Source organism: Astatotilapia calliptera, chromosome 23 (genome assembly GCF_900246225.1).
Source record: "Astatotilapia calliptera chromosome 23, fAstCal1.2, whole genome shotgun sequence".
Taxonomy (NCBI): Eukaryota; Metazoa; Chordata; class Actinopteri; order Cichliformes; family Cichlidae; genus Astatotilapia; species Astatotilapia calliptera.
This window is the reverse complement of record NC_039323.1, coordinates 24,548,597-24,567,533: the sequence shown is the minus strand read 5'-3', so window position 1 is coordinate 24,567,533 and position 18,937 is coordinate 24,548,597. Positions and strand designations below refer to the sequence as shown.

The 18,937-nt window shown below is 38.7% G+C and overlaps 1 protein-coding gene across 1 annotated transcript; it reads right to left on the bottom strand.

The window, feature by feature from the left end:
- Positions 1–415: 415 nt before the first annotated feature.
- On the bottom strand, positions 416–16,258 carry sumo1 (small ubiquitin like modifier 1). The gene is made up of 5 exons (XM_026159285.1): positions 16,117–16,258; positions 15,645–15,719; positions 6,350–6,427; positions 6,133–6,204; positions 416–3,296 (listed from the first exon to the last, which is right to left on the bottom strand). Exons 1-5 carry the CDS (start codon positions 16,126–16,128, stop codon positions 3,228–3,230), a joined length of 306 nt encoding a protein of 101 aa, XP_026015070.1. The 5' UTR covers positions 16,129–16,258; the 3' UTR covers positions 416–3,227.
- Positions 16,259–18,937: the final 2,679 nt, after the last annotated feature.

The following is an 18,937-nucleotide window of genomic DNA, read 5'->3' as shown; positions in this document are numbered from 1 at the left end:
ATTATTACAATGAAATATAAAATTAAGAAAAATGCAAAATGACTTATTAATTGTGGTAAGTTTTACATTTAATTTGATAGTGTAGCTGCACAAACTGATGAAAACAAATGTGTTTTCTGGACAAAAGTATTGAGATTCACCTATTTGTTATTAAGAACTGTTGCCATAAAATCAAGCACCCAGTCACACAGCCTATTTGTGACATAATGGGTTTCCTAATGGGCTCGCTCAATTTGTGTCTGGCTCTTAAAGGATGTAGTGAGTTCAGTGATCCACTGCTCAGTATGAACATCTGGAACAGGACAAATATTATACGAAAAGCATAACAGGACCACTTTAAATTATTGGACTACAACAAGTGCATAAAGCAGGCACGCACGCACACACACACACAAAAACATGCAACACACCTAAGTTTTGTTTTTAAATATTTTATTCAAAAAAAGCCAAAAGCTCATCTCCAGAATTTCAAACCATCTGTATCAATGTTCCTCGAGTGGCGGACAGTCCCTTCACCTCACCGAGATTGGCGTTATGGCTCAAATAACAGCCCTGTACGTCTGGGTGGAGTTTGGGTGGAGCAGATATATCACCAATGCACAAAAAGGACAAATTTCAAACAGCCGGCCAGGTTGAGAAAATCTTATCTACCTATTTTTTTTTTTTTTTTTTTATGCACACACCTCTGGGAAATGACAGCCACTGATCATTACTTTATTTAACGTTGTTTTTCCTGCTATGAACTCTGAGGTGCTGCTTTAACCTGATTTAAATGTGAGCCAGAGCTCTGGGGCTGCGTTTACCTTCTGGAGGAACTTCATACAGTACACAGATTAAGAGTTTCACTCCAAAACCAGGAAAGCAAAGCTTTAAAAACACGCGCCAACACCACAGCAGAAGACCTTTCTTTGCACAAAACTGCCAGAGGACTTCAAAAATCTCTGTGACTGTCAGCAATTGAAACGTGTCTATAACAGGTTTATATTTTCATACATAATTACAGAATGAAACCCTCAAACATATTAAAATAAAGACACTGGAGATATACATGGCATATCATTCACACACACTAATACTGAATACAACATATACACGTAAAGAGCAAGTCCTTTAAAAATGGGTTCAAATCTGAAGTAGTTTCATTTCAGGTTGGTTATTATCATCTTACAATATGGTGCAGTTTAAGAAACATGGCACACGGAGGATGATCAACATAAACTCTTATGTTATCCACTTCTTATGATGGACTGTCCACTAATCCAGCTGTTTATGAGCCCTGAATGTCACACAAAACAGGTGGAATGAAACGTCTAACCTGTTTCTTTTCTCCCCAAACATGAAAATGAAAGCTTAAAAGGAAGAGTTCATCCAGAAATCCCTGACTATCACCACGCTTACACCAGGCATCGACAGGTGAGCTCACTTTTAATCTCAGCTACAATCGAAAAGGACAAATATTTAATGGCTCTACCGCAGCTCAAGCAAGCTGACGAAAAGATGGCTGTCCCAGCCTCATTAATTTGTATGTACTGGACATAAAATATAAATCATTTTAATACAAGGGGTGCTACGAAAGTATAGCGCCACAAATGGGAGGTCTGTACAGCTGTCAAATTAATCCAGAATTATGGCTTCTAATAAACATGACGACCAGGATCAAAAGAATGTAAAAGAAATTCTTTTTAAGCAACCACCTGTTTCTCCAAAATAGGGTTTTTGTGGGTTTCTCAGGTGCTTCACACGTACAGAATCATCCAACAGATGCTGAACATCATGTCTGTTTTCCATACAGTGAAAGATCCCCAAAACATGTGGCCTGCTTCATAAGCCTCATAATTTCCCTTTAAAGGTGGTTAAGTGAAATTATTGTGTTTAAAATTACCCACAAGCTCCCTCAGAATGTAAAGAAACAAGTCCTACGTGTTGTGTTTATGAGATGTCAACTCAGGCTGAACTAGGGCTGAGCTGTACTTTGACGTTATACCAGTTTCTACCACAATATGGGTGCAGTGAGTCAGTGTGGCCTTTGTTTAGTCAGACAAATTATTAAGAAAACATTTTTCTTAACAGAGAAAGCCCCTGAGGAAATGGTGATAGGACTAAAAAGAAATAAAACGCTGCCCCCTGCTGATGAAAACCAAATTCTGCATTTTTTGAATTTGACTGTTTTAACAAAAAAATAGATACCGGTAAGATTTGTCTTAAAAGTTAAACAAATAGATGAGATACTGTATTAAATGATCATGATTATAGTTCAATCATAACTTGAGCTGTTGTGAGTGACAGCAACCAGATGTGGGTCGCATGTTAATGCCAGGTGTTAATACAGCATATCTGTTTCAGCTTCCTAACCAAACTGAGGATATGGTACTCCACCCCATCGACCAAATACGGCCACTTCTGGCTCAAAAAGAAAAACATAACAGCAGATGAAATGTTGAAACTCCAAAAAACAGGTGATCCCATGGTGGCTACAACCCTAATATTTAGTTTCCTTTCCAATATAACCCAAATAAACTGCTTGTGTATGTACTGTGTAGTGTACAAATATAAAGGATATAGGCAAATTTTTTACTCCAAAGATCCATGTTTACAGGGTTATAGAAGGCAAATAGCAGAAGACCTCAAATTGGGCATTTTTAGCACGATCAGAAACAAACCGACCTGCTAAACTTGACAGCTTGCTCCAACCTTTTATTGTCAGGAGGAGTTATATTTAATCTATCTTGGTAAAGAGGTGGGGCACATTCAAAAGAAGAAGATCAACTCAAACTTTCAAACTATCAAATCCCATACAGTCATCGGCCCAGAACAAAAAACAGCGGGTACTGAAAATAGAGATTAACAAGGAAACCTGAAACTCGAGGGTTGAACTGAAACAGAGCAAACCTTTTTATTCTGGGTGAACTAATCCTTTTACTGCAGCTGCTTATTATAGGATCATTTATTTCTTCTGAAATAACTACATGGATGATTAAAAACAGGCAGGAAAAAGAACGTTTTTCTTGGTAAATGTGGGCTGAATTCATCCCTGCACTTCAGAGAACCGGTGGTCCATGTCCTCGGCCTGTTCGCCTGCCTGCCCACACACACATGGAAGCCCTAATTGAGTCCGTTTTGATCCAGATGGTTTGAAACTGAACAAAAATACGTACATACATACAAAATAAAATACAAAATAAGTAAAAGAGGAGGAAGAAATAAAAGGCTTTAGAAATGTGGGAGGTTTAATTGTTCCAAAGTCCGCCAGTCTGTTCTTGATACACCTCGATGACGTCCTCGTCCTCCATTCCCAGCTGGCATTAACACACAGCACAGAGACACGTTTTAGTACAACAGTAATTCACTTCCTGTTATTTGCAGCTCACCAAATCCTGCCTCACATCCAACCCCAACCCCTTCGTCACTACGTCCATGAACCCTCTCCCTGAGACTCGCCCCACCCACTCCTTTGATTTAGATGATAGACCCCAGGTATTTAAACTCATCTACCTTCACTTTTCCACTTGGCCCTTTCTCTAATTCACACACACATATTCTATCTTGCTTGTACTGATTTTAATCCCTCATCTTTCCAGAGCACACCTCCACCTGTCTGGGCTCTCTTCCACCTGCTCCCTACTCTCACTACAGGTTAGGGTGTCATTTGCAAACAAACTGACCTCATCTGTCAACACGTCCATCAACCCTACAAACATGGTTATCAGAGCTAATGCCTGATGTTATTCTACTTGATGTAATCTGTTAGTGCAGTGGATAAATGCATAGCTGCATTAATACATCAGAATGTTTGACTAACATAAAAAAAAAAAAAAATCATTCATACAGGTGCTTAAAGTATTCATAATAAAGTTTAAGGGCCATGCAAACAAGTTTTATACAAGTTTCCAAGGGAAAAAACAAATAAAAACAAAAATAGGAAATAATGAGATGGATTTAAGATATGAGAGGAACCTGGAAAAAACTGGAGCGTTCACAGGGTTGCAAATTTAAACACTTTCCACAGTGTAACACAAAGTCAGTTAAACTTCAGGGATATCAGTGTGTCCAGTTAGGAAGCAGAAACCACCCAGAATCCATTTCAGCCGCTTTAATTTAATTGAACTGTTTAGCAGACTGATTTCTCTCTAGTTTAGCTTTGTGTTAGTGTCCTTGTCACTGCTGCAGTGCTGGAGCCCTGCAGACCATTCAGAATGATCAGGTAATCCAGCTCTTCCAGGACAAGACAAAACAGCTTGTTATGCCTTACAGCACATTTTCAAGAGTGGAGGAGATAATCAGGGGATGGGCTGTCACACAAGCAAAGGTCCAGCAGCAAGACAACCTCCAGCGAGCTGTTAGTGAGCATGTTTCTGACCATAGCTGGACTGGCCATCGGGCCTCCCCCTTGTTTAGCAATCACGTGATTTTTGCGCATTGCATGCCGGGAACTCGTGGCAAAACAATCCAAGTACTGCATCAAATGCAAGCATTTGCAGCAACGCAAAACGTTCATTCTCCGGTTCCAATACCTTCTTGTTTTTTCTTTGCCGCACAAAAAAGGAATGTACAAAAGAAAAGGAGAACAAGGACAAAGACAGACTCGACTAAGAAAGACAAAGAAAAGATACGAGGAAAAAAATCAAAGGAGTGAAAGGGTCAGACCCTTACGAGCACACAGAGTGGACAAAAGACGTTAGCGTGCTGCCCAACTTTCACCACGCTCAGATTTATAATTATACGGTTCTTGGAGTGAGCGCATACACTCATGAAGTTCAGTAACTTCAGGTCACTGCAACAAGCCCAGGTACAGTTTACCGACGGATGGGTGCAGGACCTTGAAACGCACCGTGTAGAACGAAAGACCATCGTACGAACAAAGGTAAGTTTACCAGTCTCACAAATCGTCTTCATAAATACACAATCGCAAACCGTTTATTAATATAACCTTTGAGCTCAACGGTAATTAATTAGTGGAAATAATTTCTGGTACCCATCACAGAAATGTAGCAGTGACAACAATATTGTATGCTGTAATCGCACTGGGCAATTAGTGATACAAAAAACCTGTTTTATCCTGTGAATAAAAGTATATGTTTTTGTCAATGTACCATAATAACAGAAGCGAAACGCAATATTGTGTCAGGACAATTCACTATTTATGCACAATAAATAAAGGAGCATAGCGCGACAATTTCTGTTCAGCGCCAGACTTGCTTGTAACCTATATCACCAATTATGTTAAGAAAAATGACGTATTAACTACTACAAAACTCTGACCTTTGTGGAAATGCTTGGAGCAGACTAACATGTGAGCTGGAGTGTTCTGAGACGTTATATTTGGTATATCCAGACCATCCGTCGGCTCTTACTTCGGAAACATGGCTTAAAAAAATTTTTTCTCTTCAACGACGTAATCCGATAAAAAAACAAACAAAAAAAACAAAACAAAAAAAACCGATCTCTTTACCCGTCGGCTTCCCGTGGCTGTCATGCGACCGGCTATTGCAGTTAATAATACAACAGCTTCTTGCCATTTTTTGTGTTTCTTTTTATCGCTGTGTAACTGAGTTCAATTGAAAGCCTGCGTGCGCTAGTACCTCTTGCCACAAGTTCCCAGAATCCTTTGCGGTTTTACCCCTGAATGACGTCACATTTTCAATCTTTATCCTGGTGGGCCGGTCTCTAGTCAAAATGCCCGGGCCGATTTTTTGACCCAGTCCAGCCTTGTTTCTGACCAACAATCAGAAACAGACTTCATGAGGATGATATGAGGGCCATGCACTCACAGCGACAAACTGTATTTTATTTGCTGAAATATCTTGGTCGTTTGAGATTAACAGCACTTTATAAATAGTTACTACTCCCTTTCCAGAAGGTGTCATCACACTGGGTACCCCCGCTTGTTTGATTTGGCAGAACGTTATGTTGGATGCCCTTCTTGACCCAATACAAAACAAAAGCACGAAATAACAAAAAGGAAATAAGGACGAGATAATCAGTGCAACACATATTGATAAAAACTGCAGTTTCTCTTATGGCCACTCAAGACTGACTAGTAAAAAAAAGAAAGAAAGAAAAAGAAAGGAGGGACTCTGGATAAATGTGGGGAAGAGCTTAAGAGGACAGTAAAGCCTGAAGATGAAAGGTTACCTCTTTGGGAGTCTGGTTGTCTGCGATTCTCTGTCCTTCAAACAGAAACCTTAGCGTGCTCGCTGGGACGCCCTGGAGGGAAAACACAAACATACAGAGGTTGGTTTTTATGTTTGTTTCTTTTTTTAAAGTGACTTACTCCTGAGCTCTCAGCCCTCTCTGTGTGTGGCCTGCAGTCAAACTTGTGTCACTGAGTAACTGGGAGTGACTGATTTACCTGTCTCTGGCTGTATGACTCCTTCAGCTTCTTTAGATGTGTTGTCATTTTCACCTTAAAGTGGATTTCACTGCTGTCCTGTGGAGGCAAGCAAGGCAGTGATAAGAAACACAATCCCAGGAACTTTATTGTGTTTATGAACCGCCGCTTGCCTGACAATAACCTTCACTTTATATTGTGTCAAGTCAGATTCCACAGCGCAGGCGGACTGTAACACTTAATAACTTGACTCCGTGTCATACACTTCTTTGTGTTGTTCATTGTAAAAGCGTTTCCTAGCATGAATTCTGCTACAATGTCTCAAAGGTTTTAGAGGACTTGGTTCACTGGTGTGTCAAAGATAAGAGACTTTATTAATATTTCCCACTTCTAATTAATACGGGGTTAAATTTTTCATCTCTTTTTTCAGTTATTTCAGAAATCAAAATGTTTTGAGAGTCTGAAACAGTTTAAAATATTCCACAGCCGTCCCTCTCCCCAGCCACCTTCTCCAGTTTATCAGAGGGAACACCGAGGTGTTACCAGGTCAGTCGAGAGATAGAATCGTTTCAGCGACTCCTGGGTTTGGGCCTCCTCCTGGTAGGACATGACTGGAACATCTCCCCGGGCTCCTTTGGGCCAGGCACACACCTCTTGATGTTGTGCTGTTTCCACCACAGCCGGGTTGAAGCCACAATTGTGCAGTCGTGTTAGTTTTTACCACTGATAACCTCATTATATCAGTACAGAAGCTCAGAGAGTCACGTTGCAACAGTTTGGAAAGATGTCGTGTCTTTTATCTAAGACAGATATTCCAAAATTACCCAAATAATCCTAAAAGCAGATGTTTCTGTTACAATTCATATTTATGTAGCACCAAATCACAACAACAGTCGTCTCAAGGCATTTTATATTGTAAGGTAAACACCCTACAATAATACAGAGAAAAACCTCAACAATCAACAAGCACTTGGCGACAGTGGGAAGGAAAAACTCCCTTTTAACAGGAAGGAACAAATTCAATCTGAAGAAAAATCTGGTTCGTAACATATTTGACTTATTTTAATTTTGTGCAAAGACACCCAACCTATTTAGAATACTGAAACATCAGAAATCACAAGTCAACGCCTCAAGTCAAAGTTTAAAAACACAGACTTACATACATTTTTCCATCCATTGGGCAGCAGTAGGGGAGGCATATTTGAACTATTCGTGGCAGGAAACATTTTTATGACTAAAAATATCACAACATCACATAGAAATGTACAGCACTCGCTCACTTGAAAGGTGATGTGCCAACGCTGCCAAACAGAGTCTGTGGAGAGATAGGAATAAAAACTATCCGAGTTTCCCTGAACCACTCGTGTAGTTAGCTTCTAGCTTCTAAGCCCCTTGCAGTCATACTATTCTTACAAGCATCAGCTTGTATTCGTTTGTCTGGAAACTGGTTTAATTAAACACGCATATTAATCACCCGCTATTGTCCTTTCCGTTTTTGGTGTGGCGTAGGACCTGGGTCATGACAGTGACAGTAATATTTATCTTTAACTTTGTCTATTGTGTCCTTTGATGAAATTGTTGCCGAGCATGACTTAGCCCACAGCCAGTTCTTTAGATATTCACAACTGATTTTATTAGAACACAGCAAACCAGTCCTTGTCCATTCCAGGCGTATCAACACTCGAAGAAATGATGGTGAAGGGGCTTGACTTCTAAAGTGTATAATGAACTCGCCAGAAACGTCAGTAAAGAAGCTTGAGTCCTGGAGAGAGGACCTACAGGAGAACATCTCTATTGAAGAGTGTGAGAGGACTTGTGCCAAGGCACAATCACAAACAGTGAACACTCATTTAAATTTCTTGCAGTACAACTGGTTAAAGCATACTTTACGCTTTCTACAGTACCATCCCAGATGTTTGCATAAAATGTGACAAGGAAAAGTGAACGATTTTCCCATGTTTGTGGCAGTGTCCTGAAATTTGAAAAATTCTGTGAAGAAGTAAAACAATGCACTGAAGAAATATTAGAAATAAAAATACATTTAGAACCAAAACTTTTTCTGCTGGGTATTTACCCAGCTAATTGTAACATAACAAGGAAGCATCAGCTATTTTTAGACATAAGGCTGCTGATGGCCAAGAGAATGCCTGCAATTGCTTGGAAAGAGGTGGATAGACCAAGGATGGGTAAATGGATTTCAGAATTAACATCAACTCTGCCCTTAGAAAAGATCACCTACGCAATCAGGGGTAAACAACGAAGCTTTGACAGCATCTTCAAAAAAAACTTTCTTGCAAATAAAGACTTTCCCGTTTGGTGGGAGCCTTTGGGGATGACTCATAAGTGGCCCTCTGCAGTCCATTTGGGATTATGTTTACTGCTTGGCATTGAACGACTACTTTGTAATTTACGTGTAACGTATACCTGCGAGTGTGAGTAATGTATGGTGGGAGTCCCACACAGTTATCCCCCCCACCTTTTTTTCCCCTTTCATGGTGTTATATGTACCATTGCAGTATATGTAAGTTGTGTATGTAAGTTTACAAGGCTCGCAAAATTTCAAAATCTCTGGTAGCCCTTCGGGCAGGCATTCTTCAGTTTTTGGTAGCCCAAAATAAATTTAAGTAGCTCGAAAAAAAAAGACAGCAATTTTTTTATGTTTTGTTTCCGTTACAATATTATACTTTAATGTATAATATTGAAACGGAAACAAAAATTAATCAAAAAAATTGTTAAAATACAAATCACAACAACTGTATAAAAATTACAACCATCAACTCAAATACTTGGTTCAAATTGAACAGAAATTTCTATGAACTTGTAAGAACTGTGTAGAACATGAATCAGTCTGTGTCAGATCCTGAATTTGAAATTTCCACTGAAGTCACGGGTAAGAGACAAGTGGAACCAAGATCTAGGCCATTTGCTTTTTGAAGTTTGCAAAGACTGCTAAATTTTGCCAGTGGTAGTTCACTCTTTGCAACATAGCATGCTGTTCTAAACAGCTTTTTCAGGAGTTCTTGTTGTGCTTGGTTTATTTTTAGTATGTTTTTTACAATTGCTGTTTGTTCTGGGAAAGATACTGCAGACTGGGAAATAATGCATTTCTTGCATTTCTCATGGGTTCTGATGAGGTCTTTCTTAAAATTACTGGTCCCAGTAACAAAGGCGCTTGTCGACTCAGAAATCAAATGAAACTCACAACACACCTGGCAGAACATCATGTTATTTAGCTTGTCATATTCCAGCCACAGAAATTCTTTTGTCCATGAAACCAAAAAAGCTGCGCTTTCTTTTTGCCTCAGTCTGATTTGTCATAACTTTTCCGTTTTGCGGTAGGCTTTTCTTTGGCTGCCCCTTCTTCACCCTGACCTGTCTTATTTGGCTGAGCAGAACTAAAATAAAAGCGTAAATCCTGCTGCTTTTACACACGTACTTACATAACGATCAGTGATTCTTTGCGCACTCAACCTCTCACATGTTTAAGCTTGCTGCGGGAGATTTCACTTGTCATGTTTGAATAGTAAGCTAATGAGTGATAAGACGATGTCAGAGGAATTGGTGCACAATTAATCGCCACTCACCAATCAGTGCTGCTGCTCTCTACACACCGTTCGCGCGATTGCAAAATGAAATTGAAAGCAAAAAACAAGCGCAAATTCAGACGCAATTTCAATATGTCACATATTGACAGTGGCTCATCGATGCCAATGACATAATTACTCAGCTACATTGGCGAAAGAATGCAAAAGCATAGACATTTATTTTCCTTCCTATGATAGCCCGACGAGCAGGGCTGAGTTAGATTTTGGTAGCCCGACTGGAAAAATCGCTAGCCCCGGGACGTCGGGCTAGCGATTTTGCGAGCCCTGGTTTAGCTACTTGTTTTGTTATGTTTTAGTGGTTGTGTACAGGTGTTATGTTCGAAAATAAATAAAGACACTGTTGGGAAAAAAAACCCACTTTGTCTTATTGTGCATTTTGTCTCATTTTGGCAAATACATTATACTCATAATACATTAAAGGCAAGGTGGAGGAAGTTTAAAACTATAGAAAAAGAATAATTCCATCATTATTTAAGATGTTCGATTTCACAGTTACTGTCATTATGGTGTACAGCATCAAGCCTAGCCCTTAAATAGACTGATCAGATCTCAGCAGCCTGAACACAAAGTTTTCAATATGCTGAAAGCTAAAAAAAAAACCACACTTTTACAAACAGAGACAGAGTGTAAAAATATAGAGGAAATGTCTTTAGCCATTAGGGTCAAAGGACTGAGAAGGAAAGATGACTCACTGTGGTTGTTTATGTTGTAATCCATTAAGTGCCAATCATTCCTACTTTATAGTTGTTAGAGCTAGTAGTGAAACTTAAAAAAATCCTAAAATAACTGAACATTGTCAGACAAAACTAAGCAGCAAAAAATAAAACACACTATGGAAACCAATTGAAACTAATTTCAAAGCAAAAAATACAAATGTGGAAAATGATGTGCTCACTGAGTGGCTAAACATTTTTGTGAGGAGGATTCATGGGATTTATCAAGCCTGGAAAAAATCTGAGCTAAAACAAACAGATGATTAGCTGCTGTAGGAAACTGTGTGGTTATTAAAATCCACTGTGAAAGAGAAGAGGATGACCTTCCTCAGGGTGAGTTAAACGCACCTATACGTGCGGCTCTTTCCACCCAGAAAACATCACGGTTGACAGCAGAGATGCGAATCCAATGAAGTGAAATTACGAGGATACATATCCAAGCTTTCTTTGTGTTAGCCGGCTTGACAAAGCCTAAAAGCTCTTCCAGAGATAATGGGTGTCAAGGCACTTATCATCTTTCTCCATTAACTCAGGCTTTCTGCTTCACCCTCCTCGCATGTTAACATGAAAGGGACTGTTCATTGTGTCATTTCACGCTTCCTCCTCACAAAATGGATCAACTGAGCACCGTCCACTCCAATCAGAGACTTTATCACTGAGATCTTTTCTTTAATTAGTGAGTTCATGAGTTACTTTATGAATAAATATATCCATTTTCCCACCCAGTGTGCTTTAAGTCAGCTTATTAGCTACACATTAGAGCTCTGATACTCAAGACTACTGAGTATGTTCACATCTGACTGTCTCCAGTAACATAATAAAGGAGGAAATCTCTGCTTTGTTGCCAGGCCAAAGTTAAATTATCTGTACTGATTGAACAGAACTTGGTGAGCAGCAACCTCCCAATATAACCGCTCAGTTTTCTAATCCATGCCATTAACTGCAAATCCACCAGTGTAGAGCAGATTTAGCAGCATTACGACCTAACAAAGACATCTACAGATTCTCTGCGTCTCCGACTGAATTCCTTTAAATTTCAGAATTAAAGCGACGCACAGTTTGCACGGCTGTAACCTTTTATGAAGGCTTCACAGAAAAGAATAGCTACTTTCTTGTCATTCAGAACATAGACCAGTTTGCACACATCAGAATGAAATTTAGGGGCATTTACTCACCATGAGACTGTAAGGTATAAAGCATTTAAAAAAGAAGGATATTTACATGTAAGAATAGAGGAAAAATCTGTCTATATAAACATTCACAGTAAAAAAAAACCCAAACTGAATAGGATCTTAAAAATATACTGCACAGCAATACAGCAGCCAAACAAAGCAGCGCACACTCACCATTCCAGACATACTGGACTGTCCTACATATATGGTCAATTTCAGAAGTTTGCCTCATGCATATATGGAGCAGGGGAGGGGTTACTGTGAGGGGTCATATCTGAAGGTGCATGGCAGACCGTCTTTGGTGGCTTTGTGGCCAGCATCTGTGACATTCAGTGGTCTTTTTTGTTTTGTTAATGCCACACAAAGCAAAACAAACAAAAACGACGACACTACACACTAACGGTTCACTACACACACGCTAAATGTCTCAAATCTCTCAACTTGCCGTTTTCTTTTTCAGCACCATCACTCCCACAACTTCCTCAGCAACCAAATGCCATGTGTTACCATATAACTTTTTCAGGAAAGTCACGTTTTGTTTTGTTCTCATCTCAAGCACTTTCTGTGTGCAAGCGCTGACTATCTAAGAAAAAGCATAGCTTCAATTATTTATCACAGCTCTGGTTTTATCAACTCAAAGTCTGTTTTCCCCTTCAGAAACACAACAAATAAACAGATTTCCCTGACGTTTGTGACATACAGTTGTATATCGTAGGGCTGCAACTAAAGGACTATTTTGGTAGATGACTAATCTACAAATTTTTCTTTGATTAGTCAGTTGGTCAACGGCTATTTTAATAACTTGGGCAAACCTCCTGTTCTAGGCTCCAGTACTTCACCTGCTCAAGCCTGCCCACCTGTGAATATCACCCTGCTGTCTTGTCCCACAGCAAATTAAAATAATGACCCAGGAAATATTTGTTCATATTAGGGCTGCCACAAAAGATTATTTTGATAGTTGACTAGTCACCGATTATTTTTGCGATTAGTCGACTACTCAGATTCTGCATCCACTGGACGTAAAACATACAGCTTATTGCACCAGCAGCATCTGCTCTTATATAACTATCATTAGCTTACAGCTTTAAGTGTTTAAGGTATGTGCTAACTAAAAATAAAGACAAGATGATAGTTTATTACATTTTAATGAAATTTGCAGATTGTTTAGGTGAAGTTTAATAAACTCAGCCGTCTGCTCCTTGCTATCTAAAATATAACAGGACACCGGAGTAAATTCTCGAGCATCTCACACTTCCGATAATCAGTTTTCTGCTTGACGCTTATTCAGCTGTGTGAAAACAATAACTTTAATCTGAGCCAAACCGATTCACTCAGGAACAAATAAAATACTAAAAAAGCCAAACAATAACATTTTTAAGTTATCTAAGTCACTTATATATGTTTAACCCGAGTAGCGAAAGACGGCGGTGGGTTTGAAAACGATTTGCCGAGAGTCCGGTGTTCTCACGGCTCTAGTGAGCCTTGAACCCCGGCTAGCTATCGAGCTAGTGGGTAACAGACGTCTCCGAAAACGTTGGAGTGCTTTTAAAAATATGTGGTGTCTTGATAAACTGAGCAGATATTTGAGGTTTACACAGCTACATTCTCGCCTGAAAATATGTTAAACGTTTATTTTGTGACCCAGAAAGAATAATAAGAGTAAGATTAAAACTAACTAGCCATTTTTGGAAACTGAGCAGGGCCGCGCTATGAATTCTGGGATAGGCTGGGCCACGAAGCGACCCATCCTTCAAATCTGAGGAAAAGCAGGGCGCATTTATCGGCCGCATATGTCGGAGTCTTCGAATTTGTGTCGCTGTAACGTAATCGGCCTACAAATGCAGCCTCAGGAGGATGCGGTTCCTGAATTTGGACACAGCTACGATACCGGACACTGCTTCTTCTTCTTCGGGGTTTAACGGCAGCTGGCATCCTTGTACATGCTGTGCTGTCATCTTCTGTTTCAGTCCCTTATTACACTTTTAAATTCTACTACTTATTCTTGCGTCTTTCGGGATTAGGGCTGCCACAAACGATTATTTTGATAGTCGACTAGTCACCGATTATTTATGCGATTAGTCGACTAATCAGATCATCATCCACTGGACGTAAAACTACAGCTTATTGCACCAGCAGCATCTGCTCTTATATAACTATCATTAGCTTACAGCTTTAAGCTTTTAAGGTGCTAACTAAAAATAAAGACAAGATGATAGTTTATTCAATTTTAATGAAATTTGCAGATTGTTTCGGTAAAGTTTAATAAACTCCTTGCTATCTAAAATATAACAGGACACCGGAGTATATTCTCCAGCATCTCACACTTTTGATAAACAGCTGTCTGCTTGACGCTTATTCAGCTGTGTAAAAACTATAACTTTAATCTCAGCCAAACCGATTTACTCAGGAACAAATAAAATACTAAAAAAAAGCCAAACAATAACATTTTTAAGTTATCTAAGTGACTCATATATATTTAACCTGAGTCGCGAAAGACGGCGGTGGGTTTGAAAACAATTTGCCGGGAGTCCGGTGTTCTCACGGCGCTAGTGACCTAGCCCCCGGCTAGCTAACGAGCTAGTGGGTAACAGACGTCTCCGAAAACGTCGGAGCGCTTTTGAAAATATGTGGTGTCCTGATAAACTGAGCAGATATTTGAGGTTTACACAGCTACATTCTCGCCTGAAAATATGTTAAACGTTTATTTTGTGACCCAGAAAGAATAATAAGAGTAATATTAAAACTAACTAGCTACTGCCATTGTTGGAAACTAAGCTGGGCCGCGCTATGAATTCTGGGACACAGCTGCTTCTTCTTCTTCGGGGTTTAACGGCAGCTGGCATCCTTGTACATGCTGTGCTGCCATCTTCTGTTTCAGTCCGTTATTACACTCTTAAATCCTGCTATTATTCCTGCGTCTTTTGCGATCTTACAAAGCTTCAAACGACACGTCGACTATTAAATCAGTCGTCGACGATTTTGATAGTCGACGTAATCGTGACTAGTCGACAAATCGTGGCAGCCCTATTCGGGATCTTACAAAGCTTCAAACGACGCGTCGACTATTAAATTAGTCGTCAACGATTTTGATAGTCGACGTAATCGTGACTAGTCGACTAATCGTGGCAGCCCTAGTTCATATAAAAAAGCTCTTCTATACGTGCTCAATGTTAAACTGTTTGACTATATACATAATTAATTACTGATATGGTCAAAACCACAGATTAACTACCTAACGTTAGGTGGAAGCGGTTTACTATTCAGAATAAACACTAATATTAATGTGAGTCACTCGTTAAACACGCCAATGCCAAAAGATAATAAATAGCCAATAATAGCCGATAACCTCAATTTGCTGATAAATCAGTCAGGCTCTAAGTGTAAGTGAATAAAACAGAAAGTCATGCGTGTCAAACTTGCTTCGTAGTAAAGGAACCAACTTAAAGGACCACCACCTTTGAGATATTGCAGCATCAATCAAGATAAAGCCAAATATTATATTTTTGTTAAAAGAGCCACTGAGTAGATATATGGTTGTGGATCTGTAGTTTCAGTTTATGTACACTTTATTTACTATTAAAGTATAAATATACACCCCAAGAATCCTACAAATGCAAATATGCAAATGTTTGGTCAATGTTTTTCATAACAAAACAAACTGGTTATGTCTGATAAGACAGTGTAAAGTGACAGCCTTTACTCTAACAGTCTCTAACTCTTCCCTGGAGCTAACTCTACAATGACACTGTTACAAAAAGAAAATGTAACAAAATAACGCTAAAAATATGTAAGAAAGCATCATTAATATCATCTAACATATACACACCTGACCAATCACTTTTAATTTGATGTACTCTCCGTCTTTTTTATCCCCTCCGTCTTGGCTGGATGGTTTTGTCTCCTAAAAATAAACAAACAAACCGTAAATAAACAAAACACCTCCAAGCACGACACACACACACTCATATATATAAATATTTATTTAATTCCAGCGCGACTCGACACCCGAGTGTCACTGCTTTGGAAAACCATGTCACTCTGTTTTGTAACAGTTTCTGTTTCGTATTACTGCCAACAACCGTTGCTCCACAGCAGAACTTTAAATAAGAAACCAGAGCTAGCCGCTAGCTGCTAGCTGCTAAAAAAGCTGTGAATTCAGGCCCGAAGCTACACGAGCTAAGAGCTAGCATATTAGATAAGTCGATACGAGCCAGCGGGCATAAATAAAGACCAAGCAGCCTTTCCCCGTTTTCTGCTGGTGACAAAACAACACAGAGCCTTCGGAGCGCATTTCTTACCGTATCTGACATGCTTTTTCTCTGTGTGTGCCCAGGAAAATACACTGACAATAGATGAAGCGTTAGCTCACAGGCGCAGCTCCTGGTTGATGTTATTCGACAGCCGGAATTGACGCATGGGGTTGCTTCTTTCAAAAATAAGAGTCTCTCCAAAGTGAAGCACAGACATGATCGTTTAATTTTGAAAAATATAGTTGGGGTCGATAAGCTTTACTCTCAAAGGAGCAAATTTTACCCTATTTTGTTTGTAAAAAACAAACAAACCCAAAAACAAAACAACAACAAAAACACACTTGAGCCCTATAATAAAGCCTATTACATATAAATTACCCTGTATCCATGTTACTAATAGGTGTAAATGATTAAAATGTATTCCTATCTTCTTTATTACCAAATAAACTGAATAATTTTGGTACAAAATAACCAGTAATATGCTCTGCCGACCGCTTTGAGCCCTACTTGTGATTTTACAAATACAGAAATTTTTGACATAAGCTACTTTTACAACAGAATTTTTTTTTTTTTTTAATTGCCAGTTTTGATGTAATTTTGACTAAAGTACAGATGTAGATTAACCTTGTTGGAAGTGAAAGAAACCAAATTTGTCCACATACTTAGTTAGAATTGTTAGCTGAGAAGACCCAAGGCTTGAGAATTCAGCAAACAGGCTGCACATTTTTACAGTCATAGAATATGAAGGGTTCCTTACACTAGTGCTGAATAAAGTTCCAAAAATAAATATCCACTGATCACATTTATATAGTGTTTTTAAAGGAAGAGGAAGCCATTGGAGATGGGTAAAAAAAAAAAAAAAAGCCACATGTAGCGCAGATTTGTGACCCTGAAACTGTGGCCTGTTGTTATGAGGCCAGGCTACGGTTTGTCTGTCCAAGAAGGCTGACCAAGATAAAAACAGCAAAGGTCCACATATTGGACAGCTGTATTATAACATATCACACGAAGAACTATATAAATGTATGTAACTTCATAAATGTGAATTTCCCCATAACAGGTTATTTTTACAACAAGTGGCTCCGTGGTGTAGTGGTTAAAAAATTTGAGAGGGTGGAAACACAAACTCAGTCTCCAGTCAGTGTACTCAGGATATGTGCTGGTCCCAAGCCTGGAAAAATGGGAGGGTTGTGTCAGTAAAGACATCTGGTGTGAACTCTGTGCCATGGCAACAACTTTTGCACATCTATCGGCTGTGGCACACGCTTGGGCACAGCCAAAAGTGTTGTTTCAAGAATCTTTTGATTATTCTAAATCTACAAATTGTTACAACACTGAGTGAAACCCCCAATATCAGACAGCCCCCTATGAGCAAGCACTCGGTGACAGTGAGGAAGAAGAACTCCCTTTTAATAGGAAATGAACTTCCAACACATGCAGAATGAGGGAGGGTCGGCCATCTGCCCCGACTGGTCACCAAGGCAGACCATTTTACGATATAATATATGCATAATCTAATGTTTGACCATTAGGGTGTGATATAAATCTTTGCTGGATAGTAAATGCAAGTTTATGGGCACAGTAAACAATTAAACCCAATATTTATTTAAAAAGTATGGAAAAATATTTATAAAACATTTAAATGGAACATTCCTTTATTGGTAGTGTATTTTATGGACCCCTTTCCAGTGTACTGTTATAGCACAGAAAACCTTTTTTTTTTTAAACTGGCTAATAACATGGTGAATACGCAGCACAGCGTACAGATGTTTTATGTTTTTTAAAGAACAATGTTTATATTTTTATTGAATGAATGCTTGCAGTCTCTGTATTTGACTTTGGGTGTAACAATCCAAAGACCAAAACCATAAACCACAATCTAGATAACACTGGGTCTAAATGCAATAATAAACTTAGACAACATGAACAAAACTGACACTAAAATATAATTTAGAAACTGTTAGATGGAGAAATGTATTGTAAAGGGTCTTTTCCATATCATACTAGTTGTAGGCACATTGCAGAAAACATAGGGCTGTTTTTGTTTTTTACATTTTGGTAATGTCAGGATGTGACACACACACACACACACACACACACACACACACACACACACACACACACACACACACACACACACACACACACACACACACACACACACACACACACAATGACTCGCTGTGTGTTATTTCAGGATCATTTTAAAGCTGTTAAATATATAGTAATGTCGACCCAACAGTAACCACTGATTCATTTCATTCTAAATTGTGACATAGTGACTTTATTTTTAAATTAACAAATTAATTTTGTCTGGCTAATAAGAATATAAACTAGATAAACATTGGCTTATTTGGAGCTTGAGTTTTTAAAATCAGTTTTGTCTCACCTGAGTGATATCAGAATTTCCATTTGTGCTTGGTCTAAACTGTCCCCATATATGTCACATTATTTTTAAGCGCCCAGACAAGTTGATTAAAGAGTTTGGCCTTTAATTAAAATTAAAAATACACATTTTTAATTAAAAATACAGATAAATATAATACATATTGATCAGTCCAATAGTGACATCAAGTTATTGGCCTTTTAAATGCTGGTGATGTGGATATATAACAAAATACTTTTATAATACATTAAACCTTTTGTTAAATTGTATTTCAAAAAATTAAACAACATGGGGCTATATAGGAAAGAAACAAAAAAAATACAAATCATATTATGCATTTGCAAAACTAACTTAAACAGAATTAAAATATTAAGGAAATCACTTTAAATTGACTCTTTTTCAGTTTAGTCCAGTTTCATCAACACGTCAGCCTCAGGTGTTAATTGTAATAATAGCAGTAAATACCACCATTACCTTACAAAG

Coding starts and splice junctions, on each gene's coding strand:
- sumo1 (XM_026159285.1), bottom strand. Junction 6,428..15,644: donor AATTAAAAGTGATTGGTCAG/GTGTGTATATGT, acceptor TTGCCTCCACAG/GACAGCAGTGAAATCCACTT. Junction 6,205..6,349: donor AGTCATACAGCCAGAGACAG/GTAAATCAGTCA, acceptor TTTTCCCTCCAG/GGCGTCCCAGCGAGCACGCT.